The following is a 27,852-nucleotide window of genomic DNA, read 5'->3' as shown; positions in this document are numbered from 1 at the left end:
GTAATTACGTTGTGTCCTCGCTGTATGAGTGGACAGTGATTCGGGTCAAGTCCGCGCAATATCGTTATGGTACGAAAGCTTTTACTTATTGCATTTTATTACTCGCCGCTGTTGCTTTTGTCCGGAGAAATTTTATTTCCATTCATAGAAAGGTCAACAGCGATAAAAGAACCTTTGTATTTTGTATTCTTAAAGGAAATTTCAAATGTTAGACATTTGAGAACTTTGTGTAATAAAATACGATCTTCAATTATATTGCTTTTGATGTTTATTTAAGTAAATGTTTGTTTTTCCTCTTGTTAACTAAATTGAAGCGACATTTTAATGATGTTAATGTTTTTACCACATTTTTTGTGATTCTTAACTTGAAGAATTTAGAACTTCGGAAAAGAAACCGGTAGGTATAATTAACTTGTAATAAAAATAGGCACTTAGAATTGACGAAACCAATTTATTTTTAAGTTCTTTTTTAAAGTGTTCATTCTATTCTTTGTTAACAAATATTACAGATTCAATTATACGACACATACTATGGTGAAATTAGAAAATAAACACAGTGAAACGAGAGGGAAGGAAATGAAATAAAATAAGGCACATCTGTACTCGTTAACCTATTTAGTGTTATGAATGTCGTCGTAAATTTGCAAGAAAACCTTTCGCCGCGAACCGAACGGAAGTCCGCGCGACCCTCGCGTAATCAAATTATGATCAACGGAACGCGAGACGAATTCTCATGAAAAACCTTTATGTTTCGTGCCATGAATTGGAATTGTGAAAATTCGCATATAATAAAAATTACAATATCCTTTCATAGATCTGTTATCTTTACTTGTGACAATTGGAGTTTGAAGTTAGCAATTAAAGGTTCCGTGCTTTTGCTAATTATTTTTGACAGGCACAAGTATATCTCTAATAATCATATAGTTAAACCATAACAATTTATCTTGAGGGGTTTAACTCTATATGTGTGCACGTATTTCAATATTTTTTGCTTCTGGGCAATCCTCCATTTTGATAGCACCCTAGGTTAGTAAAGTATCTCTCTGTAAATTGATTTGGATTTGGGTTGAGCCGTTCATCGAATACCAAAGTTGGATAGATATTGTTTGTATTTTTCAAATTGGTTTTTTATATTTGTGCAAAAAATACTCAACATTTTAGCACACATAAAGTATAAATTATTACGAAAATATATATTGGCCTATGTTATTTGGTTTAGAGTTCGAATTGAACTCCACCTGAATGAATTTCATTGTAATACTCGTGTAACCAAATAAACATTTATACAATTTCTGACCTGACTGAGTAGAATCCCTATGTTTTAATGTTTATAAAATAAATTTAAAACAAAGAAAATACTATAACAGCATCCTACTTCAGTAGTATAGTAGTATCCTTCGCTGTAGCGATCAATATTGAAAACAGTTCTTTCCAATAACTCTTAGGAACATCCCACGAATACGTAACAATAATCAATTGAAAACAAAAGGACCGATGAGGCATTTCTTCTTAGAAATGAAAGCGGAGAGTTTCTTAAAAGTAAAGTGGAACAAAACGAATTGTTACTTCAAGAGCGTGTTCTAATTGAAAAGATTTAAATCTCGATTAAGTTTTTTTACGATGAAGTTACTTTTAAGTAACAATGCTTTTTTCTGTGTCTCGTCACAGTTTGCCCCCGCCAATACATTAACATTGAACCAAAACATTAGATAAAATTGAAGTAATAAGATAAAAACTAACAGAAATAGTTCTAATCTTATATAAGGCTAGCTTTCGCCCGCGACACCGTCTGCCGGAAATTAAATAGAACAAAATTAACTAGCCTGAGTGTTGTTCCAAACTAAATTCTACATCTATGCCAAATTTCATCAACAACTGATTAGCAGTTTACACTACAAACTCTTACACACATCCAAACTTGCGCATTTATAATATAATATAATATTAGTTAGATTTACGACATTCTTACGATGAAGGAAAACATCGTGATGAAATCTGCACATATCTGCGAAGTAATTCAAAGATATGTGTGAAGTCAACCAACCAGCACTTGGCCAGTGTGGTTAACCTAGTCTCCCCTATCTTAGGGTAGGCGTCGAGCCCCTCAGTGGGGACGTATAGTTGGTGTTAAATAATGTTTAAATCTATTAAACACTGGCGACTTACTACCTAACAACAAGGTCGAACTATTAATTTCAGTTATTCCAAACTACGCGCAGTGTTACAAAGTCATTGAAACTTCAAATCTCTTAGAATGAGACGTCAGAGTTTCAAGCTAAGGAATACAGGACTTTGTACTCTTCTTTGACATTTTTTCATTGCTATACTAAATTTTCCTTCCCACTCTAGATACATGGTTTTAATAAAAGACTTATGCTGGGTTGCTGAAGTTTCCATTAATTTGATGACTAGCTATCGCCCGCGACTTCGTTGTTGTGGGATTAATAAAACGAAAGTGAGTAGCCTATGTGTTCTTCCAGACTTCCTCTACATCTATGCCAAACTTCATCGGGGTCCGTTCACCAGTTTAGGCTATAAACTCTAACAAACATCCATCCATAGTAAGAAGTAAGATTACCCACTGTATCATTAGTAGTAAGTTTCGATGGAGTAAAACTCAATTTACGTACATTGGAAACGCATTTCATGGAGTCATCGAACCAAAATTACTAACTAATGATTAAAAGTAGCTTGGAAAACCGGCCATTAGTAACCTATATGTTCTTCCGGATTATGTTCTACATCAATGTATGCCAAATTAAATCCAAATATTTTAAGCTGTTCAGATATCCATCTAATTTTTTACTAAAGTATTAATATTTGTAGTGTATTTAAGATAAGCGATTACCAAATAATGTTTTGCGAATACGTAATCCTTTTGTCAAAAAAATTTTATTTCAAATGAAAATTATTTCACAAAAATTTGTATGCCAACCAAGCCGGGACCTTTGTACAGTTTTGAAGCAGGATTTACTTCTTTTGTATATAGTTCACATTCAGTGATATGGCACACATGTTACGAGTTGTCAGTAGTATTAAAACTTAACTAGGTCGGATAGAGGAAATAAAGCCAAAATAAACCGCATCTACATGTCTCGAATTAGATAGTAAAAAGCTGTGGAGATTTACATTCATTTTTAGGGTAAAATCTTCAATAAAACTGTGTTTTAATGATTAAGAGCATATTCTTCTGTTAATATAACAAAAGTAATTAAAACGGACCATACTAACATAATAAATGCGAGAAATTTTGATGGATGGCTGTTTGTTAGAGTTTGTAGCCTAAACAGCTAAATAGATTTTGATGAAATTTGGTACAGATATAGAGGATAGTCTCCAAGAACACATGCGCTGTTCACTTTTTTTTAATCCCACGCGAGCGGAGTTGCGGGCCAAAGCTAGTATAGTCATAAAATATTATGCAAACTTTTATATTAATTCTTAAAGGGGTGAAGTAAATTAGCTGAAATAACGTAATTTAACGTTCATTCTAACTATAACATTTGAGAAAGAAACTGAATCTTATGTTTATAAGACAAAAAACACTTCCAAGTTGGGGTTTTATACGAAAGGGTGGAACCAAGCGTTTATTTTTCCTCTTACATTTTGAAGTAAGGACAGCGTCAAAAATTCAGGAAGGTGCAAATTAAATGCGGTACTTGCTCAAATGTTGCAAAAAACGTAAATGAAATTTCCCAACATATTCAAAACAAAATTACTATATTATTTTTACTATTTTTCGCCGGCGATTACGTCTGCGTGAAATTCAAAAAAGCTAATGTAATTACCCTATGTGTTCTTCCAGACTCTATATGTATGCGAAATGTCATCTAATCCGTTGATCCGTTTAGGCTACGAACTCTAACAAACATCCATCCATCTATCTAGAAATTGCTGTAGATGTTCCCAGTACTTGGTAACTTGTATCAAATCTAATTTTTAATAAGTGGACGGAAAATTGCGTCGATACATTCTGCACGAGTTTTTAGCAGTGAAAATATATCCTACAATTTGAAGTCTGATGCCGATCCCGGATTCAAACCGGGGTACATTAACTTTAATTGTTTTCCCGAATCGTATTATTTTTCGAATAGTTTCGTTATTATAAAAAATGTTTATGATGAAATATGGACATAACTGTACCTACATAGTTAGCGTTTACCGATTGACTTAAATGATCATTTTCTGTCTTTAATATTTATTATTAAAATACTTGATTGGTTTGTAAATTTAGTGAGAGAAATCACTTATCTAATCATATCAAAGTTGCTAATATTATATATGTAAAAGTTTGGCTAGATGGATGTTTGTAGTAACAAAATACAAATAAGACTAAAACGAATCTCGACAAAATTTTCCTCATATGTAGAACAAAGTTTGGGAACAACACATTTGATGTTTATTAATTTTTTTTTATTCCGCGTCGAGTGTCGAGGAATAATCTAACAAAGGGCTATCATGTAGTTAGGCGAATTAGGATATAGAAGCTGAAAGGGATAATAATCAAATTGTTATTGTGAAAACGAACTTTAATACTGTTTAATAGAATTTTTGGAAAATACAGCATAGAGATAGTTAAATGGAAAATAATATTTGCCAATTCGACTAACATTTTAGGCAAAACTATTCGTTTGTATAAAAAAGCATTGGCTCAGTGAGCGCCCTCTGTGTAAATTGATTTGGATTTGGGTCAGTACGTTTACCGAATACCAATGTCAAATAAACAGAACGGTTTGCCAGTTTTTAAATGGATAACCTGAAACAATATTATTTTGGCTTCACGTTCTAACACGAAATGATACACAGGATTGTTTTAAAAATATTTTCAACGATGTATTTGAAAAGGTGTCAATTCGCAAAAACACGAATAAAAACCAAACGTATCGTGTAAAATATTTTAGTTCACAAATATGTGGATTTGCATGTTTTATTTTTATTTTATTTATTGAATATTTTACAAGAACACAAATTAAACATATACACAAATATGGCCCCGCAAAAATCATTCGGCTTCCGATGTTTAAGTTTTGGAGAGTTAAAAAGGAAAAATGACAATGTTTTTAATCGACGTTAAAATGTACATTTTGTATTATTTTTATGGGAAGAGGTGTAAAATTTATAATTAAATTATTCTTCCCTGCAGTAGGTTCAGTAACTGTTATACCGATCATTTTAATATACGAGTATTTCACCAGATATACAGGTGATTAGCGCACTGATCACAAGCTTTGTGGAGGTAGAGTACTTTTTATACAAAAAATTAATAACTTTAAAACGATACAAAATCGGCAACATATACCTTAAACGATTGCTATTGATGTCCACAAAGTTTGTGATACATTCTTTAAGAATTATGTATGATACATATGTTATTATATCAAATATCAATAACAAAACAAATCAGTAATTTTGTTGGCGTGATTGTAACTTGGTGTTGTTAGTTTAACATTCGTAAATCGGGATTAAGAGATTTCAGTATGCAAATTGAATTTGACTCTCGCGGAAGCCGGTTTAATCTGCCATTGTAATTGTTTCCGTTACTTTACAAAGCCGAGATTTAAATACATGCAATTATTTGTACACTACATTTCATGAATGTCCAATTTATAATCTCATGAAATTGAAAAAACACCAGTATTACGATTCATTTTAAAAATAATCAGCGACAATAAGAAAATTAACTATGGATGTGATGTGATGCCTAGTGTATACCAAGTTTAAATTATCTTTAAAACAGAATAAAAAAACAACATTTCGAGAGAACTTCAACAAAGTAATATTGGGTATAAATTATTTTGTTGTTGGAAACAACTTACTTCACTCATTAAGGTGTAAGGAATTTGAAGTGAACTTTAAGTAAATTGGTAAACTTACTTAACAAGAATATTAAAGTAGTTCGCCTAAGTTATCGTTAAGTTCACAAGTTACAAAATCAATTTGTTAAATAAGTTGTTAACAGTAGAATATATCAAAATATTCATAATAATATTTTTATTAGTTCAATCAAACATTCAAAACTAGATGCTGATTAGATGCAAATAAATATTGAAATTCTGTGTATAGAGCGTTTGTGTTTAGATTTAACGTAATTTTATGGTTTTTGGATTTACGATTAACATTGACAATCGTAAAATGAAATTTTGAAGGGATAAATCGCATGTAACAAGACGGACGTTAGTTATGAATGTGGAGGGGTATATCGGTAGAGGTAGACTTAGAAAGAGATGAATGGATTGCGTGAAAGGTGACATGATAAAGAAGGGAGTGTGGACTAAGATGACGGATGATAGAGTGCTTTGGAGGACAAAAACCCGGTGCGCCGACCCTACGGGAGTAGGATAAGGCAGGGGAGATGATGATTGATAATCGTAAAATAATTTATAATTTTGCAACCTCTATAAAATACAGCGAGGTAAACCACGTAAACATACAAAAGGGAGTTTAATTATGTCTAATACAATAAAAATAACGTTTATTTGTTATAATTTATTGTGAGCTTTTCGTAGGAGGCTTAAGTGTAATAAAAGTTTCAAGCGGCCCTCCGCGATCCTTTTCAAACAATAATAAATCGATAGCAGAACGGTCCTTGTACAATACAAACTTATTTGTCGCGTTTGAAAAGTTGATTATACACAATTTATGTTTGTTTTTCTTTTATTGTGCTTCATGTTTAAGAAATCCTATGAAATATAAAAAAAAACTGCCAAGTCTCGCTTCTCTTACAAATATGTCATAGATGTCACGTAAAACCTTTTCATTTTAGTTAGTGTCTGTTATAGAGTCATCATTTTTAAAGAATACCACTTAAATCCTATTTCTATCTAAGCCTAAGCAAAGATCTTGAGAATGACGTATTTTAATTTGAAGATTGCTGGCGCGGAGCAAAACCTTTCGTTTGCTCCCTATGAAAAGAAAGTCTTGTGAAAAGGGTTTTTTTTATCGTCACCTAGTCATCGTATCTGTTCCAGATATGGACTGATACAAGCTTTTCTATTGCTCGCTACAATTTGCGGTTCTTCCTTTTTCGAAAAGAACGTACAAAGAACGCTGGGTATAGATTCGAAAATTCTATTTTGCACAATGCTAGAATTTATTTCTCGCCATTTCTGTATTATACTGGCATTTACAAGTTTTTGGGCTACAAGTTCTCTGGAAAGAGGTTTTTTTAGTTAGCTAGTTTTAAGTATTTATAAGTGCATTGTAATTTTAAGGTAGAGCCAATGCCGTACCTTATTTGGCGAGGCTAGCGTAGTTAGGCGGGATCGCCATATAATACCCCACCTAGCTACGACGATGCTTTCGAGCTATCGGAAATTATGGGAATTATTTCATTCGCTACATTAAGTCGTAGTCCAAAATACGAAGTTGCTATTAATTTAACGTGCAAGTTTCAACACTATAGTTGGTAACTATTCGTTGGATAAGTTCGGAGAATATAAGTGGCTATCAGCAAGTAGAGCGTCGGTGGCTCAGATGTTTAGACACTTGACTTGTAATCTACAAATCTCGGGTTTGAATCCAACTGTACCAATGTGATTTTCGAGTTTCGAATTTTATAATTTACCTCTTACGGTGAAGGTGAACATCGCGATTCAACCTGCACATATTGGAAAAGAAATTCAAACATATTTGTGAAGTCAACTAACCCGCACTTGGCCAGCGTGTTTGACTATGGCCTAGTCATCCCTTAATTAGGGTAGGCACCGAGCCCCTCAGTGGGGGTATACAGTGAGCTGGTGATGATAATCAGCAAGTCCTGAGTACAGAATTATAAAAATTACCCAGCACATTAAGATTAATAAAAATTGCAGCGATAGGATAAGTTATGATGGTGAAAAAGACTTTTGTATGTCAAGAACCGAACCAAGATCGAAGTTATTTTGCATGAGTCCAACCACTTATCTATATGGATCGTTAATTAATATATCTCAAGTAAAATGTTTACATAAATGTGTTAAAGGTTATTTTGATACAAATCCTGAGAGAAATCAGCCGAGTATGTTTTGGTAGCAACTTAGCCCGCGGCCGACAGGCCTTTTGTGTTGGTGTTTTTAAACGTGTAAATATCATTGCCTTTGTTGAATACGTAACAATTAGGTTTGTTTTAGTTACGCTTGTACAAATGTTGTACAACACATTTTTGAACAGAATATTTTTGTTATAAAAAAAAAATGATATACCTTTTTTATTGGCAGTTAAATTTGTTTCCTATACTTGAAGCAGATATGTTATTTATTTATTTCTTTTTAATGTTGATGGAATTTAGTGTTATGGTAAATAAATAATTAATAACTTTAATATAAGTAAACTAACCTAAAAATATCCGAAGTTTAATAAATAGTCAATAGTGATTACCGATTCCATATATTTTATTAAAATATTAGAGATGATTCTTTTCTGAAGAGAGACTCTGAAGGGCCGTCTGTATACTACTTCTGCAGAACTGAAGTTTCAAAGAAGTAAAGTGGCAATTAACTCAACTTTGATAGCTTCAAGAATCGACAACTACTTGAGACGATAAATAAGTAATTCAAATATCTGAAGATGGATTCCTTATAAATAACAATCAATGCTCGATTCTGCTAACAATGGATAAAGTTTTCTCAATAACGTCACATTTTTCATTGTTTTAAATTTAAAAAATTAAAATCTTACTTTTATAACTAGTGTTCGAAATTTCCATAAAAATACAGTTGTACTTAAATAATTTCCTTGGTACATGTTCGACTGTAAATACAAGCGGACAATTTCCCGAGTATTTTCCGAAGTTTTGCTTAAAAATGTAGGAAACAGCATAATTTAAGCGGTATCGTTTTGTACTCTCCACGGAATAACGATTCTCGCAAACTCTTTTATGTCTTTTTAATAATTTTGCAGTAAACGGATGGAATTAAATAAAAACGTTACACTTTATATTTCTTTCTTGACTCCTTTCTATTTTCTCTGTGGTTTCGTCAATGGCGGCATAATCTACTGTTATACAATTCAACCATCATTATCATAATCATAGTCATCACCTTCATCATCATCATCACCATTTACATCATTATTGTCACCACTTTTCACTGCGGTGTCCGCATAGTGTGTGCCTCCGTTAGCTATGATATCAACCCTTTCATACGCATATTTCACTTTCACATTATCTATTCTTTAGTAAGTTATTGAGTTCAAATAATAAGAAAACATTTAATTTAATCGTTGAACATGTCTGTCTAAAATTAGATATTAAAAAATTCTATACAAGGAGTAGCTATAAGTAAAGAAATAGGTATAATTTTTAATTCCACGCGGACCAAGTAACAAATAGTTTACAATAAATATGAAATGTATACGTTTGTTAGACATAGTCCCTTTTGTAGTGGTGGAGTTGATTGTAATCATGGTAAGTAGTCGCGGCAGACGCCGAGGTATCACTTCGTGCGCGAGGGAAATCTACAACAAATGCCAATTTCAATTTTTATACACAGTTCACTTCATGCTTTGATGCATTCGTGCCGAGATATAAATCAATACCTAAACCAATATCTCAAATTAAAATACTCTGATTTATCTACAATATTTGCTTGTAATATTCCGTTTAAATTTAGATGTTAAAGTTACAATAATACATCATCACCAGATCACTATACTTCCCTTACTAAGGGGCTCAGAGCCTACCCTAAGTTAGGGGTGACTATTTTATAATATAAGGTGGCAAACGAGCAAGCGACAACCTGAATCCACCGAAATTGAAAGCGACCGCTGCCCATAAACATCCGCAATTGCAGATGCGTTGCCTACCCTTAATTGACGGAGGAGGAGACGCACATAAAGAGGATATTTCCCCTTCTTATGCATCTACTCCACCGTCAAATACACTTTTCCTTCCCATATTTTCCCTTTAAGAAAAGGGTAGAAAGGGAAAGGGAATAAAATTAGGCCTCCGGCACCACACTCATCAGACGAAACGTGGAATTGCTTCCACTTCACGCCTGTCTTCTGTGTGGTCGTGGTATTACACCGGGTGAACCGGCCCATTCGTGCGAAGATGTTAAAGCGGGGTCTACCACTGTTAAATAGGTCGTAGTCAACCACGCTGGCCCATTGCGGGTTGGTTGTCTTCGCAGATATCTTTGAATTTCTTCGCCGATATGTAGAGGTGGCATCACGATGTTTTCCTTCATTGTAAAACGTTTACAATAGTTGGCATGCTGAAAATTAATAGAAATGTTCAAGACTCCAGTGTGGATATAAGTTACTTAATGTATCAAGTTACAAAAGAATAATTTAATAAGCAGTAAAGTAATTTTATAAAAAAAATAATGAGTTTTGTTAAAGACAAACTTTACTAAATTAAAACAGTCTACGTTATAAGCTCGAGGCTTGTAACATTATTAGCGTAGATGACAGAGAAAATTAAGGACCTTGTTGAATTTGTGGGCACGGGATTTGCGATCAAAATGAGACTTTTGTAAGTTTCAGGAAAATTTAATAAAGTAACCGGACTGAAATTTATATCAGTGCTTTCAATACCGAACGGACCAAAATCATCATCCATGATTACAAACCCAGAACACCTTTCACTCTTATTTATAAACTTTTCATGAAATTCGTTGAATTGATTAATTTTCAGGGAAAACCTGGCACTGATAGCGGACGAACAGCTTTGACTAAAGTATCGCACAACTGTTGTGCGATTGTCGATTGTTTCGCAGGCAATTCAACTGTTAAGTTGCACAACAAAAATCAACCAGTGTGCGCTCCAACATAAAAGCTCATGGGCGTCAAACCGCGACTATATAGTTGTGCGATCGTTTAGTAAAGGTGTCCGCGCGCTCTAAAAATTGTTTACAGTTAAATTAATTCTGACACATGTCGTTTAAATTTGATTCGGTAGAAAACTTATGAGAGCAAGATACAAAGATACTTGACAAGTTATGGCTCCAATGGTACTCGTAAGAATTTGCACTACGATATTGGTTCTTACGTCATCATCTCCATCGCCTTCAAATGCTGTTTGCACGGGGTTTTACATCTTTTGGCGACATTTATTCGATATTTAAAATTGGCCCAGTAGTTTCAGATTGAAAAAAGAAAATGCAAATCATTCCTCTATATCATTGGGATATTACTTCGATATAAAGTAGACATCGAATTAAATTCTTTTACTGCATACTATTGCCTACAGTTAGATCAACACAGAAAGTTTTTGTTAAGATTTCCATCACGTTAAGTGATATCTGTCACTATGATGCTGTCTTGTCTCAAGGGAAATTAACTCCAGACACCGTACTTCATGTTTTTTTTATATTTTTATTGTGTTTAATGATTGTAGTGAAACAAAAGAATATCTAGATATATGTCCGTTTTGCAAACCAATTTCTGCTAATAGATAACGAACATAAGTAATATTGTTATATGGTTGAAAATAGGGAAATTTCTGTATGAATTTAACATTTTATCTGCCTTCCTAATTCAGACCAGATTTTTTCACATACGTTGTACTTCAAGTAGAAATTAAATGGTATTTACAATATTGTAGAAAACATAAAATTAAAGGAGTAATGGGTGAGAAGGATTTGTTATGATGAAATAAGGTGACCTTGGAAACCAACGAAATAATCTCTAAAATTGATATCCGAAAATCATGAAATGTGACAATTTAAGCCGCGCCAAATGTCGTTTGCGCGACGTCAGCGCCATTATTCGGATTTCATTCCGTTCTGACAGCAACAGACGTCATGATTACGTGTTCAGATTTTAGCCCAGAGCTGTATCAGCTGTTTGTGTTAAGCTCGGAACTGTTAATAAAAACATTGTTGATCTTCGATCATAGAGAATGATATTTAGAGTCTTTAATAAAGCTTTAAGAGAGGCGTTATAGTGTAAGTTGTTTGTACTAGATCTATTCTGAAAAATAAATCGTTTTTTTTTTAAGTCATCTATCACATTTCCCCGCGTGTAACTATTTTTTGTACCAGCAATCTTTCAAAGTCCCATCTAAATCGTACTACCCGTTACTCCATTTTGACAGCGCGGTTTTTTAAAAAGTAGCCTATGATATGCCCAGCTATGTCAGCTACCCTTCAGTAAAGTCCGGTCAAATAAGCCCAGCCGTTTCGGAGATTACCCAGTAACAAACGCGGCTTGCGGCCAAACAAACAGACAAAAAAATTAATTCTTACACACAGACACTTCAATTTTATTATTTGTATAGATAATGAGAGACACCATGATATGATTGACAGAGTAAAGTCACTGAGGGTTTACAAAGTTACTTTACATAGAATCTTTGACGGTTTAACAATAACTTATTTTCCCTCTATATAAAGTCCCCGTGGCCAATTATCTGTATAAATTGATAGGCTTCGAAGCTTGGGAAGTGACTCGTTAGGCTTTAATACGACAGCTTGATCGACGTCTCTATACGTGTTCTGAATTTTCCGGTACAACATTATGCGGCTAATTTTGTGTCTATAAATTAAATATCTTTAATGGAAACGTATTCATTATATTATAACTCTCTTTACATAATAAAATATAGTCTACTCTAAGATAGAGAGTTTTATGTATGGTACATTGGATAGCCATAATTTTTTTTAACAGCATAACATTTTTATTTTCCGAATCCTCCAAAAGTAAGTCGTACTAAGTAGTAGATAGTACACGTTCGCACGTGCAGGATGTGGTTGTAGAAATTTCCAATAGTAGGTGATACAACTGATTTCGTGTTGGCGTTGTGCCATTTCAATTGTTCTCAACAAATCAACCTCCTGTTCGAGTAGGAAGTTGGCTCGAATAATCGACAATATATTTACCATGAATTCATTTTATATAAGAACTTTGTTGAAAGTTTGTGCCTTTTGTTACGAGTAGTCAAGCAGTGATCTCTTATTGCACAATTGTAATTATGTTTTTTTTCCGATATGCAAATATTAATAATAAACGACATATTTCCAGCTCAAACAAAGGTAGTTTTCTTAACATGTTCTTTCCACGAGTATTTAACAAATTTTAATAAACAATTTTTTGAGTTCACTGTAAATAATTTTAACGTCCAAACAGGTTAACATGAAATGAGAAATTATATTTATTTTTTCATTTTTGAGTGCAGAATGTAACACCATGTTGAAGTAAATATTAAATTCATATAGTGGCGTACTGATGCGAATATAGAAGAGAATATTACGTATTCATTTTGGGAATCCGCTGGGAAAAAGCTGGCAACCCCTTCTTATACAACATTGCTATTCGTGAAACGAAGTTACCCAAATCGAAATCAATTTTCAAGCGGAGATCGTTATCTGAACCACTCTTTTTCTTGTTACAATAACTTACGTTCGGTAACTTTTATAGAAAATATCCGCATCGATAGACGGGGAAAGTTATTTTCATTTCTTATTTATTCTAACAAATTCACGTTGCGAATGTAATCATAATATATTGTAACTTAAGAGCGAGCGCTCAGTTTCATTCTTATAACTACATATGTAGGTGCGCACAATACTCGATTCTTAGTTGTGCAACTAAATAGTTAAAGTGCCTAAGAAACAATCGACAATCGCACAACAGTAGTGCGATAGTTTAGTCACGTGTGTGCTCGTTCTAAATATACAGACACATTACACCGAAGTACTTTGGAACGCGACTCTCTACTAATGAAAGTATGTTTTAACAGTGGTAGGTTTAGTTCTTCATTGCTCGGTTTGCTCGACAAGTGCAATACCACGACTATACAAGGTAGCCTTGATAATAATTCATTGAATTACCCATTCAATCATTCATTTTTGAGTATTCTGACCTTATTTCTATGTTGTTGATCGACTTCCCAAAATAATTTTTACTACTTTTATTACAATAGTTCTTTTTCCCGCAGTTATTAATCCTTTTTAAGTAGTTTAAAACTAAATACAGAAGGCTGCAGAGAAGCGAATCCATTAAGAAGTTTGAAAACTTTATCTGAATTCAAAGACGCGGCAGGCGACTATATTTCGCACTGAAAGTGTAAATAAAGAAGGTTTATAATACATAAATTAATTAATGTGATATTGTTCAGACATGATGCCTATTTTATTTTACTCAAAATCGAAAATTTTCAAAAATCCTGGACCGTTTATTCCTCCATACATATTATACTAGCTGTTGCGACTTCGTCCGCGTCAGAATAACAATTATAGCCTATGTTGCTCACTAATAACGTAGTTTTCTAATGATGAAAGAATTTATGAAATCGGCTAAATAGTTTTTGAGTTATTTAAATACATACGAAAAAAAACCACAAATCTTTCCTCTTTATAGGTTTCCAATTAAGTGGGTACATATATTTAGTTAATGCATGTTTCGTAGTCTTTCCGTTTCTTTCAATGATAATGATTTACAAATTATAGAAATTATAGTTATTTTTACAAATATGTTTTATAAACCGTTGTTAATTCCGTTCAAAAGCAATCTTTTAATTAAGCGACCTTTTCGGTATTGATTAAGAGTTTGCTTTAGAGCGGGCGCACACCTTTGACCAAACTGTTGCGCGATTGTCGATTGTTTTGCATTTTATTCTACTGTTTAGTTGCACAACTAAAAATCCTGTAGTGTACATATTAATCAAAGTAAGACTAAACAGTCGTGCGATAGTTTAGTTTGCGGACGATCTTGTCCAATTCGTGATTGAAGCTTTACAATAAACTATAGGTACAGTAAGCAGTTAGTTGATTGGCAATGTGTCAAACACTTGCCAACATATATCGCATTTTACTGGACGCAGTTTGATCTGCAACAACCGAGTCGGTAACAAATGGCCAGTAATAAACTAGTCAAAGTGAAAGGTATTTACCAACAAACTATTTATTGCCATGCGGACTCATAAATTGTGACAGTGAACAGCACGGCTTTGCGAATGCCAAAGGCAATGGAGATATGACGTATCACTGAAACCTAAATTCCCGGACAATTAATGCATTTGAATTGTAATTTTTCATGGTAACCGAGTGAGAAATCTGATGAATAGAATTTACAAATTTGAATGGAAAAGTAAAGGATTATGTGCTGCAATTTATAGAAGCATTTTTAAATATATTTAGAGATGTGGTTCATATGAATTTCAGAAATGTTTATCATAAATATCATTCGTAATGAAAATCTAGTTATTTTTACTTCTGAATCATGTTTCACTTTGTCTAATTAATCGTCTCTTAGCAATGTACTGTAGGGGAATCTAACGTCGTTCCACATGTAACCAATAGGAAGTAGTTTTTAAATGTCTGTACAATAAAAAGGTAGGTCAGAGGTCCGCGGTTATTGCTTCTTATAACCCTGACGATTGCGTAATTAACCGCTGCCTCATTGATTATTTGTAAGTGGCAGAGTTCGTCCTGTTAAGGCACAAGGCATTTTTTTTAACTAAACACCGCGAAGCGTTCTGACTGTTCCTATAAAATTATTTTTGGAAGTCATTTTCACTAATGTGAAATTTGAAATGAAATGAAATGTGAAAGTTCAAAGCCTAGTGCTTTGAACTTTCACATTTCAAAGAGATGGATGGAGTGCGTGAAAGGAGACATGATCAAGAAGGGAGTGATTACTGAGATGACAGATGATAGAGTAAATTGAAGGAAAAAAACCGAGTGCCCTGACCCTACCGCAGTAGGCTAAAACAGGGGAGAAGATGATTAATGTGAAAGTTTAGATAGTTGGATGTTTGTTAGAGTTTGTAGCCTAAATTGTTGAACGGATCTTATGGAAATTTGGCATAGATGTAGAGTAGTCTGGTAGTTATTTTATTCTACCAGACTATTAGGTAGGTAAGAATTCACACGGAGTTACGGGCGAATGTTATTTTTAAGTAATTCAAGAATAATAATAGAACTAGTTGTCATCAAAACATTTATTCTATTAAATCGTATAAATATGTCGGTAGTTTCAATACAATGATTTCTTGATGTCAAAAGCTTAAAATACTAAAATACATTTTCGTAAATGCTGATTGGTATGTCATGTTTCATAATAATAATGTCTACTTAATATAAAACAGTCCAATTTCACCATAATTATAAACAATGTCGGAAAATTTTGTTCTTTGGTTTAACAATATTTTAAGTTACTTTTACAAACGGATACATTTGTCTAATAAAAAAAGACTAGTTAATTTAACATAGAAGTATGAACAACTAGTGGTAAATATATTTAATATTTCTACTTGTAAGTACTTAATAATATAGCTATTTATAAAGTATCAAGAACACTGATTTCTAGCAAAAAAATCAGACTTGAATATATTGTTTGCAATAAACCCACATGGCACGTTTAATCTGTTAACATATATATGAAAAATCGTTTAATCACAATGGCGGATCCAGTATTGTGATTGTTTACTGGTAATTTGATACTTGTAGAATTAGTATTTGGTACTCCTACAGGAACATTTTAGCAAAATCAATTTTAAAAATCTTGTATAGAATTTCATAGAGTTCAAATAAATATACTTGAGGATACAATCTCAATAATCAATCGTAAATACTGTTATTTGAAAAGTTCTTAAGGATTTTAGCATGTTTCCCTTAATTATCAGCTCAGACTCACAGAAGTATTTATTCCATTTTGTGATGTTCAAACCACTACTAATCATGCACACCGAAAGATATGAATAATAAATTACACTTACTTTAAATTTCCAGAAACTAAATAAAAATAGTATAGTTATCTAGTGATATTTTATACGAGTATAACAATAATTTTAGGCAACATAGTCGTCTGTTATAAAAACTAAAGTAATAATTAAACATTTTTAAATACGTGGGAAACTTTACTCATATTATTAACAAGTATATTATTCCAAAACTTTAAAATTATAATAAAATTAGGAGTTGTTGTTGTTGTTGCTAACAAAAAATCCATTCAAGAACACATTTATTATACACAATACATTGTTAAAATTAAAAATAAAAATGACTTGGTTAAGCTTCAGAGAATATTATGGTAATCAACAAAAATGATTTTATATTAACGTTATAATTTAGGGTTATTTTGTAAAATATTCGTGGAAATCTGGACCACGTGGGCGATGACCGTCAATTTTTTACATTTAAAGTCATTTCCAATATTGCATCTACTATTAACACTTTATTGCTTTTTATTAAGACGCTTCGTAAATCCCCGTACAAATGACGTTATTACACAAATAAATCTTAAATTAACTAAGCTATATCAAATGTAAAAGCAATATTTACAGTCTCAAATTAAATTCTTGGAATAAATATCACAAGAAATTCGATCGCATTCATCAACTAATTACAACCAATTCCGAAATACTATGCTTTAATATCATCCAACTAAGTATGTATTAATTTATATAAAAACATACAAGCATCTACGATGACACATTTTTACTCCAAACTCTGAGTATCGTAAATTTTACTTTAATAGGAATCTCGATTGAACACTAAGCTTAGTAACTCAATTAATCTCATAATTTACGTATCATCTGTTAGGTTGAAAACATTTTTTCGTATGATAATAAATTTTGCCTAATAAAAGTATAACATTGTCTTGGGGCGCTTCAATCGTCTTTTTTATTACACAACTTTCTACATGCGCAAAGGAAGTTCCACATTTTGCCACAGTATTATAAGGGTTTTTAAATTCCTGTTCAAGCAACAAATGACATATTTAGGCCAGAAATAAACACATATGTTTCTAGTTTCAAATTTCTCTATAGGGTTGAGCAAAAATGTCGTTCAATAATTGCTGGTACTCTTCAGCATTGTAAAGATAATCCTCGTCATCTATTAAACTCGTGCTGTTGTATCTGAAAAAAAAAATAACTCATATTAAATTATTTCCGAATTCTTAAAGTTTTTTTTTAGTATATTACCAAGATTTTTTAGATTCTCCACCAACCTGCGATGGTTGACTGGACAACTGTCATACGGCCGTTGCAAGTATGCAAATTTTAACGCCTCATTTGTTTTCATGTTATCAGGTCAATTATGCATGGATTTTTAAATAAAATGTGAATAGAAAGAGAGAATTTCTAAATAGGACATCCACAGTCTTTTAACAACAAACCTTTAATAATTCTGGCTTGGTTACTTGTAACTTGAACCCTGATGTGATAATTGCAAAAAAATTGACTTCAACGAAAAACTTCCTGGCAAATTATTTAGTATTTTCACAGATTATATAATACATACTACAATTTTACTTTAGTCAGTATTATTAAATTGAATGGTTTATAACGTCTTTTTATAACTATAAAACCATTTGTTCCAAAGTATGATTTCAAATTTATTTATTTATTTATTGGAAAGGTACACCAATTGAACCTTGAACATGCAATTGGTGTACCTTTCCAATAAATAAATAAATAAATAAATCTTAGTTATGCAGCACGCTTCTACCTACTTTAATTAAAAACATTATCTTTTTAGCATTTAGTCTGAAGATTACGATTTTTTAGCATTAATTACCTTCGTGTGTCTCGTTTTCTTCTGTTACTGACGTGTGATGTTGCTTCAATACATAACACTGCAAAATGATTATTGCACGTGTACCTGCAATTATAATTATTTGAATAATTGAATTTATAATCACAAGACGGAAAAGGGTAAAATTTTTGATGCAAAGTAAATCACTATTATGACAAATTTTACATTGATTTGAAAAGTGAAAACTTGTTAGTTATATAGAGCTATCGTTCGCCCGCGACTCCGTCCGTCTGGTGTTTTTAACAGTTAATAGCCTACGTGTTCTTCCAGACTATCCTCTACATCTATACCAAATTTCATCGAAATCCGTTTAACCGTTTAGGCTACAAACTCTAACAAACATCCATCCATCTATCTATCCATCTAAACTTTCACATTTATAATATTAGTATAAAGTAAGATATAATAAGGAGAAGAAGTTGATTTAAAAAAACTAGCTTATAACATATGAATAGATTGTTTCTGAATATGTGTTTTTAGGATTTATTAGTTGCTACCATACCTTTCTTGATTGAGTAGCTTGTGGGAGTAGAGGGAAGCCGCCATGCCGCGCGACTTAGGGTCGTTGCTCTGCCACTCGTCGCAGAATGTCTCCATCGCGCGTTCCCCATTCACGTATGACCCGTGCCATATGAACTTCTGTGGCCTATCGATAACAATATAGACAATACATATTGTATAAATGTAATCTACTTAGGTAACCTACTTGAAGTCTACTAGTTGTTTTTTAGTTTCTTTCGCAGTAAATTGTACGTATTTTTTTATTATCTGTTACATCATACACTACTGATATTTCCAAGGTCTTTTAATCAATGTGTTCTTTTAGCAAACTCATTTTTGTTATCATCAATTAACTTACCAGTTAGAGTCGGCCATGACGTTCTTGTCGTTGAAGCTGTATATCCTGGGAGCACCTGACATGAGACCTCCGCTGCCGTCGAAGATATCAGCGAAAGACTTGAACAGTAACTCGCCGCGCGTGTTCACCACAGGCAAGTGACGGTCGGAGTAACGCACCGTTGAGTCAAGGTTTTGGATTCTACAATTGTAATTGATTAGTAACCTGTCTTATGCTTATTTAAAAAATACAGCTGTTTAATGTAAATGAAATCCTACCTGCTGGTGAGTAGAGCTTTGAATGTACCCTTGAATCCTGCTCTACGAGCTTGTCTATAGCAGGCGTAGTCCGCACGTCGCACGCCATGCATGTCACCCGACAGAGGCTCATTAAGAGCCGCCAGTCGCAACTGCAAAAATAACGTTATCGTTAGCTCTCATTCATCACCAAAGAGTTGGAACTCCTACCTTATTTGAGGAATGACTTGGCCTTAGTCAACTATCCTGGTCCGGTGCGGATTAGTTGACTTCACCATGTCTTTGAATTTATAGTCATTAAGCGATAATTACCCTCTCTTTCAAAATGTTTTTGTTCAAACGGTACAACCATAAAACTAGTGTTCGGTCCTTGATAAATCCGAAAAATTAAATGTGTCAAAATGAAAACAAAACCAACATCTAAGCAGTTTAAAGGAATTCCAATGTAATTAACGTTACGTAACAAGGAAAAGTAATTTGTACCTATTTTATTATTATCATCGTCTTTCGTGTAACGACAATTAATGTTTTTAAATTTCGTAGCATTGTCGTTCTTAGGAGGATACCACAAGAGGTGACAAAAGCCGACATGGTCGAACCAATGTCTACTGACATGTTAGTATCAACTTAAATAATAAAAAAACATTTAGTACAACAGTTTTTTTAAATCTTAACCTTAATGCAGATAAGATTAGTTCTACATAGAATAATAAGTAACAAAATACGTGACCAAAATACCGTCAATGACCACTGACTATTTTTAAATTATTTCTTATTTTATCTTTAGCATAGCTGTCGGAACAAAAAACCTTTATTAACATTAATTTTATTGGTGTAGTAATAATAAAGATTCTAAAAAGAAGTATTACTGAAGCGAATGATATGGATGTTTGTTAGCAGAATTCTTCTTCAGAACGGCTGCATACATATCTAGAATAAGTTTAATATGGTTGTACAGTATTTTTTGGAAGTACACTTAGTATACTTAACAATTTTAAACGATGTAAAGTAAGAAATACTTACAGTGGGTCCTAGTGTTGTCGCAGGAGCTGAATTCTCAACTAAGTTAGTGAGAATAGGCAAGTGGACTAAACTCGCAGCTGGTAGTAGATGCGTTGGCGTCGTCGGCGCGGGCGGCGATGGTGCCGATTGCGTCACCAGTGAACCGAGCTGGTAAGAAAACAAACCAATTGAGTTTTGAAGCACTTAAAAAAGCGATAACTCGTTTTTTAAAATTGTGGTTATATTGATTTACTGGGTACTCATCATTAAAATAAAGTTATCTAAGCTTTTTTTTAAATATGATAGTTGAATATTTACCAGAACGTATTGCCATCCGGAGTTAACTTTGACGAAGAGAGCTTGTTCTTCAGCAACATAAGCCAATGCACCTACTGGACTTGTTGATGCCAGCTGAAATTGAGCATATAATTTTAACTAACCTAACCGTTTGTTTCCACAAGTATCACAAGTAATTATTTCGGTGATTACAATATATTTTAGGGTCTTAAGTTATTAAATGGTAAAGATCCTCTTAGATCTTACTCTCATCATTTCTTCAGTAGTTTGGAACACAGCAGCACTGGGTACTGACGGAGCGGGTTTCGGAGTATTGTCTTCATGATGACTTCTCGATTCCGTTGTACCAAAACCTGAGAAATAAACATCATATTTTAATCAAAGGTAAAGTTTACGTTGAACATTAGCTATTATTACCATTTTAGCTTATTTCAATATTATATTGATTACAACGGAAATTTTCAATTACTTGTAAATTTGAACCAAAGGTTTTTTGAGATCTCTTTGCAATCTCTCAGCAATTGTTATGTAATTTACTGCGATTCCTTAAGTTATAAGAACATCATTGAGTCCTAAACAATACTACACGTATAACTTTGAATAAGTTTACTTTTAGTAATAACGATGGTTGTACACAATATTACTTACTTCCACGTTCTCTAGATCTATCTTTCAGATCTTTGAGTTCTCGCAGAGCTTTGAGCTCATCCATAGGACTCTTAGCGACTGTTCCACGTAGCATGGAATAGAAACATTATTATTGCAGTGTATTCGCCTTATATCTTTGTTTTTTTTTGTGAATGGATGTGAGGTGAATGAATAATTTATGTACTTAATTTTTTATTGCAGAGAACTACTTTAACTACCTATATAAATTAGAACTTACTCGGTTTCCCATAAAATTTGGTGCTGCCGTGTGTGGGATATTCCTCGTAGTAGCTTTGACCTGGTTCGCCCTTTGGTCCTACGATAGACACGCCCGGTGAGCCCGGTGGTCCTGGTGGTCCTGGCGGTCCTGGAGGACCAGGCAAGTACTGCGCGGCTTCGGATCTCAATACTGAAGTTCCAGGGGGACCTGGCAGTCCTTGATCACCTTTCGTACCTGGCGTTCCGTCTAGACCTCGATCGCCTTTTTCGCCTTTAAACTGTAAAAGAAACATTACTTGTTTATGCCGCGCCCTAACATGTAGTACTTTGATGAGATTTCTCGCCACTCATATACATTTCGCGCTTGGCAGTGTATATTAATATTTGATAGTTCTCATTGTATTCGTTATTGTTCGCATCATTGCGTTTTGTAGAATTCTCTCGTTGTGTTTGTAAGTTCGACAAACAATTACTTACTCCCTTTATCTTTAGTTTTCTGTTGTTAATTAAATATTATTTATTTGTCTCGTCACCCCAAATTCTATAATAATATACATACATAGTAAATTATTTTTACTAGTAATCAACATAACTCAACTTTACTCATTTTTTTCTACAAAAATGTTGTAACTGAATTGATTTAGCTAAGATAAATTAAAATCGTTGACTTAAGTGAAAAATAACGACAATTTAAAAAGAAATGTTAAGTGTGTCGTGTAAAATATATCGCATTTAATTAATTTGTTTTACTTTTAAAAGTTTGAAGTGGCAATCTCTTGGTCACTGACCTTTAGGAGTGCGTATAACCTGCTCTTAGGCCATTTAATCGTACTTGTAATGTTTAAAAAAACAACAATTTATTTGTTTAAAGCATGCTACAGATGTTCAGTTCGACTCTTTAGATAAACTTTTTAGAACTGATCGTATTTAGACGGCTTAATAATCATTTAAAAAACAAAACACTGTATCAAGATGACCTCAAGGACATTAAAAAAAATTTAAATTAATGATACGCTACGACGCATAAAGAATCTTCTATCGTGACATTGAATTTATCATCTACAAAAAAACCTAATAAAACCTGAAAATGCATATATTAACGAAATTGCCAAACATATATTTGCATTATTTTATGCCAATTTTAGTACTTATTACGTAAACGGTTTTTATTCGTCCGATAGACTAGTGCTCATTGCACATTGGTCACCTCCAAATCATTGTTTATCACAGTCTTAGGATTCCGTAGAGAATTAAAAGATCCATATTAAAGATTGTTTAATAATTGCAAATAAAAAAAAAATCTTTAATGCAAGGAACATTATTATTATTAATTCAACATCAAAGAAATATAATATTTAAATGTTTTCAAAGATGACCTTTTTACAAACAACTTTAAATACTTTTAAAAATACTTTAAAAACTTTAAATAGATTTTTAGCAAACACATATATGTACATCAATCATTGATACCGTAACTAGTATCCAGCGCGGATTTTAAACAAATCATAATAATTGAATACCGTTTGGCTTGAGGAATGCAAACTTGACCAAAAAACAATAAAACTTACTTAACGCAGTATGGCGCGTATAATAAATAATTATGGTAAATAAATAATCGGCGTTCAGTATTGAAAAAATATGTGTCTAGTATTAGGTAAAATTTATATTTTAATACTCTTAGGGTAAAATTTTGCAAATTTTGCCAAATGTTGTTTTGAATGATTTCTTTATTTAATTGTAATGATACACCACTTATATTTCAATAAATGGAGACTCTTCTCTTCAATGGAGGGAGAGGGAGAAATAAGAGGAGAAGAGAGAGGGGAGTTTAATAATATGATTTATAAAATTGCTGCGCAAAAATAATTGTTAAGTAAAACTATTCTGTTACAATCTTAGATAAATATACTGCATGAAAATGTAATGAACCCAATAACTTGAACGATATTATCTTAGTTTATTTTACCGTGATATGGATAAGGTTATTCGCACTCCTGCTCCGCTATAGAGCACACGTTACCAAGGCCAGTGAAAAGTGTCCGTTTCTGGTTAATATGTGGTATTTCGTGTTAGTATTTGTGATTGTGTTATATCTATACAGTATTAGTGCATTTAATTATTGGAAGAAGAGAGGTATAAAACATGATCCTCCGATACCATTTCTTGGGAATAACATGCGACAGTTTTTTCAAAAAGCAAGTATGGCGATGTTAGCTACAGAAGCTTACAATAAGTATCCAAATGAAAAAGTAGTTGGGTTCTTTAGAGGTATGAAACCGGAATTGGTAATTAGAGACCCAGAAATAGCAAAGAGAATCTTAGTGACTGATTTCCAACATTTTTATGCTAGAGGTTTCAATCCACATAAGACTGTTATTGAGCCCCTTTTAAAAAACCTATTCTTTGCTGATGGTGATTTATGGCGTTTAATAAGGCAACGATTTACTCCGGCCTTCAGTACGGCTAAATTAAAAGGTATGTTTCCTATTATTACTGACCGAGCAGAAAAATTACAAATCATCACAGAGGAAGTGTCTCATTTAGATTCATATGATGTTCGCGAATTAATGGCAAGATATACTACTGATTTTATCGGCGCTTGCGGTTTTGGAATCTCTATGGACTCTTTGAGCAATGAAAATTCTGAATTTAGAAGATTAGGTAAAAGAATTTTCGAACGAACCCCAAAAGATGCTATGTTTGCGGCTCTAAAATTATTATTTCCGGAGTTATGCAAAAACCTCAATTTCTTAGATCCGGAACTAGAAAAATCAATGATTTTTTTGGTACAAACTGTGATGAAAGAACGAAATTATAAACCCTCAGGGAAAAACGATTTTATCGATCTCATGTTGGAACTTAAAGAAAAAGGTACAATAATTGGTGAATCTATTGAGAGTAAAAATAAAGACGGAACTCCAAAAGTAGTAACATTGGAAATGACAGACATGATAATGATAGCTCAAGTCTTTGTATTCTTTGGAGCCGGATTCGAAACATCATCTACGGCGTCCAGTTACACTTTACATCAATTAGCTTTTAACCCAGAATATCAAAGGAAAGTCCAAGAAGAAATTGATCAAGTCTTAAAAAAATACGACAATAAAATTACTTATGATGCTGTAAATGAAATGGCGTGTTTAGAAAACGCTTTTTACGAAGCAATGAGAATGTACCCATCAGTAGCATATATCGTAAGAATGTGTACATCACCGAAGTATACAATTCCCGAAATCGGGGTTACAATAAACGAAGGTGTCAAAGTTATGATTCCAATCCAAGCTATGCATAATGACGTGAGTTACTTTGAAGAACCAGAAAAATTCAATCCCGAAAGGTTTAATTTGGGCAGAAAACAATTTAAGGATGTTTTCCTACCTTTTGGTGAAGGTCCAAGAGCTTGTGTTGGTGAGTAGTGGCACTATAGTTATTATGATTAAAACTTTAGGAAATAACGTATGCAGTAATAAGCATCAGAGTCCTATTAAGTGAGCCTAATATTTTGTACTACCGTATAAATAACGAAAACGTTTGCGTCAGTTTCAATTAGTAACATCTATACGAAGGTCGATCTCGATCATTTCAGCAATTTAAAGGAAGTTTTGCATCAAGCAACTGATAACATTTAGTATAAACATTTATAATTGACTTTACAAACGTGATAGGAACATATGTAGATTTTAAAGCATATTGAATTGATATGCGTTTGAGAGCTATTATAAAAATAACGATCTAATAAGGTGATAAGAAATCAAAACAAGGCAGCAAGATAAATGTAAAGTTCATTGTATTTCATTCTATTTAAAGTGAGCCCTCTGAAAATGTTAAACAGGTTCAGTCATTTATTTTAATAGTACCGGTTGTCCAGTTTGTATAAAAAACAGCTTTTTAAATGTTATACGTTGCTCAAAACTAAAGGAAGGACTGGCTTAAGTTGTGATGTAAATTCAACATTTATGTCATACGGTACACTAATAATACTCGTGTGTCCAGTAAATCGGTCTACGTTGTTAGGTAATGTCTGCTTTTGTAAAACCTGTTCTTGTCATTTTTGCTTGATTCACGTATATTATGGACATACTGTTATTATAGTAGGTACATAATTTTGAAGCAGGTTATTGGTCATTTTTTTGTTATTTGTGACCAACTAAACTATATGAAGAGTAACAGCAAATGTAAATGTTTTCGTGACTTTTCTTACATTACCAAAAAGTGATCATTTATTCCGGTTGTAGAATAGGAAGTAGTAATGTTAAAAAATAAATTGTTGTGATTTTTCAGGCGAAAGACTAGGACAGATGCAGTCCATGGCAGGTCTTGCAGCAGTTTTACAGAAATTTACAGTGGAACCGGCTAAATGTAGCGTAAGGGATCCAAAGCCGGAACCCACAGCAATCGTAGCTGAAGGTTTTGTAGGCGGATTGCCGCTTAAAATACGGAAGAGAGAGAAATGAAGTCCAAAAAATAAGATGTAGTGTAAATAAGATATATATTATGGCAATAGGGTTTTAACATATTTATTTTAAGTTATAGAAAATAAATGTTAATATCATATTGTACTTGCCATTGACACGTCGAGAATGTTGACTCCAGGATCTCCTTTTTCACCCTTGGGTCCAACAGTACCTGGTGTACCTGGAGGACCTAGTGTACCTGGTCGTCCCTGAACATAAATAAAAACAAGACTATTGCATAGTATTGTTATTGTAATAAACATAAAATAATGTTATATGCGATTACAGTATTTTACCTTGACATTCTAATTTGGCAGCGTGAAAAAGAAAAACTTTTAAACTTAACAACATTGTGGCTATATTGTGATTTTTTATAAATTAAGATTAAAGTATTATTATTTCACTTATAATTTATTTTTTCACTTACCATCCATCCAGGAAGACCGACTTCTCCTTTTTCGCCTATCCGTCCCGGGGTTCCGGGAGGGCCTTGAATACCTTGAAGTCCTCGAGACCCGGGAGGGCCCGGCCTTCCCCTCCTTCCACGTATGCCAGGCTCTCCTTTGTCACCCTGCACATGTGTAATTATTTATTAATAAAACTGTTTCCAATATTTATTCCACAGTACACAAACGTACACTCAGTACGTAAAGAAACATAGTAATTTTTTATCATCTATTTGAAGGACAGTAACATGTGACATATAAAGAGAAATTCTAAAATGTTCTGCAATTTTTTTTGCTGTCGCGGGGAATGCATTTACGCACTTCACCGTATGTTCTGCAATTTAGATGTCCAAAGTCATACCTTGATACAATCAACACTAAATACTAATGTATTTGACAATAACGTAAGTCTACGAAAAAGTTACAATTTCTTTCAAATTGTTGTTAAATAATAGTGTTTAATTATTCACATACTGATTTTTCTTTCGCATTCTCAGATTTAATGTATTTACCTTTATAGTTAAAATGTCGGATCCTGATGTTGTGACGCTGACTGGCCCCGGAGGTCCTCTCTCTCCTTTATCTCCCTTCAGACCGGGTACACCTGGAGGACCGGAAACTCCCGGCATCCCGGATGGTCCAATGTCCCCTCGTTCTCCAGACTTTCCATCTTTTCCTGGAAACCCAGGAGTTCCATCGTTGCCTTGAACCCCTTTTTCGCCCTGTCAAAAGTATTTATTTTCAAATGTATAATTGAGTCGAAAGAGTTAAAGAACCTTTATGTAGACTATCGACTTTTGTAGTTTTAACCAAATTTAAATGTTTGAAATATTTGGGAGGACAATAAAATTATGTTTACCAATGTACCTTTTCACCTTTTACACCTTTTTCTAGCTGTAATTCCCGTTGCCCTATAAAAAAATAAGTTTCAAATTAGTATTTCTATGAATGCAGTTCTGTTAAAATACAGATAGGTAATGACTAAAATTTATATTCCATACCAGTAAATAAAAGTTCGCTGTGTCCAGTTAAACCATCAACAGGCGGCGCGGGTGGGCCAGGTGGGCCGGGTAAACCTCTTTCACCTAAGAAAAACCGTGTTTAAATTTAAAACGAAAAAAAAGGTTTGGTTAAAAAAAATAGTGTTGGCGACGAATACGTATACACCGTCGTGAGAAAAAGTTCAGCCAATAAATTCCAAGGCGAAATTAAAATGTTTTATGATATCACTTA

At 33.2% G+C, this 27,852-nt stretch overlaps 2 protein-coding genes across 6 annotated transcripts in view; one reads left to right on the top strand and one right to left on the bottom strand.

The window, feature by feature from the left end:
- Window positions 1–15,844: 15,844 nt before the first annotated feature.
- Window positions 15,845–27,852, bottom strand: part of LOC106104589 (collagen alpha-1(IX) chain-like) — a 109,705-nt gene continuing 97,697 nt past the window's right edge. For all 5 annotated transcript variants that reach the window (XM_013284669.1, XM_013284664.1, XM_013284666.1 and 2 more), the window contains 14 exons: window positions 27,621–27,704; window positions 27,487–27,530; window positions 27,132–27,341; window positions 26,601–26,744; window positions 26,284–26,382; window positions 21,739–21,997; window positions 21,099–21,205; window positions 20,874–20,966; window positions 20,577–20,723; window positions 19,575–19,705; window positions 19,318–19,497; window positions 18,961–19,104; window positions 18,441–18,524; window positions 15,845–17,779 (listed from right to left, as the gene is read on the bottom strand). In XM_013284669.1, the coding sequence (XP_013140123.1) occupies window positions 17,674–17,779; window positions 18,441–18,524; window positions 18,961–19,104; window positions 19,318–19,497; window positions 19,575–19,705; window positions 20,577–20,723; window positions 20,874–20,966; window positions 21,099–21,205; window positions 21,739–21,997; window positions 26,284–26,382; window positions 26,601–26,744; window positions 27,132–27,341; window positions 27,487–27,530; window positions 27,621–27,704 (1,832 nt within the window). In that variant the 3' untranslated portion in view covers window positions 15,845–17,673. The remainder of the gene's footprint in view (window positions 17,780–18,440; window positions 18,525–18,960; window positions 19,105–19,317; window positions 19,498–19,574; window positions 19,706–20,576; window positions 20,724–20,873; window positions 20,967–21,098; window positions 21,206–21,738; window positions 21,998–26,283; window positions 26,383–26,600; window positions 26,745–27,131; window positions 27,342–27,486; window positions 27,531–27,620; window positions 27,705–27,852) is intronic.
- Window positions 23,671–26,270, top strand: LOC106104590 (cytochrome P450 6B2-like). Its single transcript, XM_013284670.1, has 2 exons — window positions 23,671–25,127; window positions 26,001–26,270. The coding sequence occupies exons 1-2, from the start codon at window positions 23,774–23,776 to the stop codon at window positions 26,171–26,173; spliced, it is 1,527 nt and encodes a 508-aa protein (XP_013140124.1). The 5' UTR covers window positions 23,671–23,773; the 3' UTR covers window positions 26,174–26,270.

Source organism: Papilio polytes, unplaced genomic scaffold, assembly GCF_000836215.1.
Source record: "Papilio polytes unplaced genomic scaffold, Ppol_1.0 DF823510.1, whole genome shotgun sequence".
NCBI classification, from domain to species: domain Eukaryota; kingdom Metazoa; phylum Arthropoda; class Insecta; order Lepidoptera; family Papilionidae; genus Papilio; species Papilio polytes.
The sequence above is the reverse complement of the archived record's forward strand: the minus strand, read 5'-3'. Positions and strand labels throughout refer to the sequence as shown.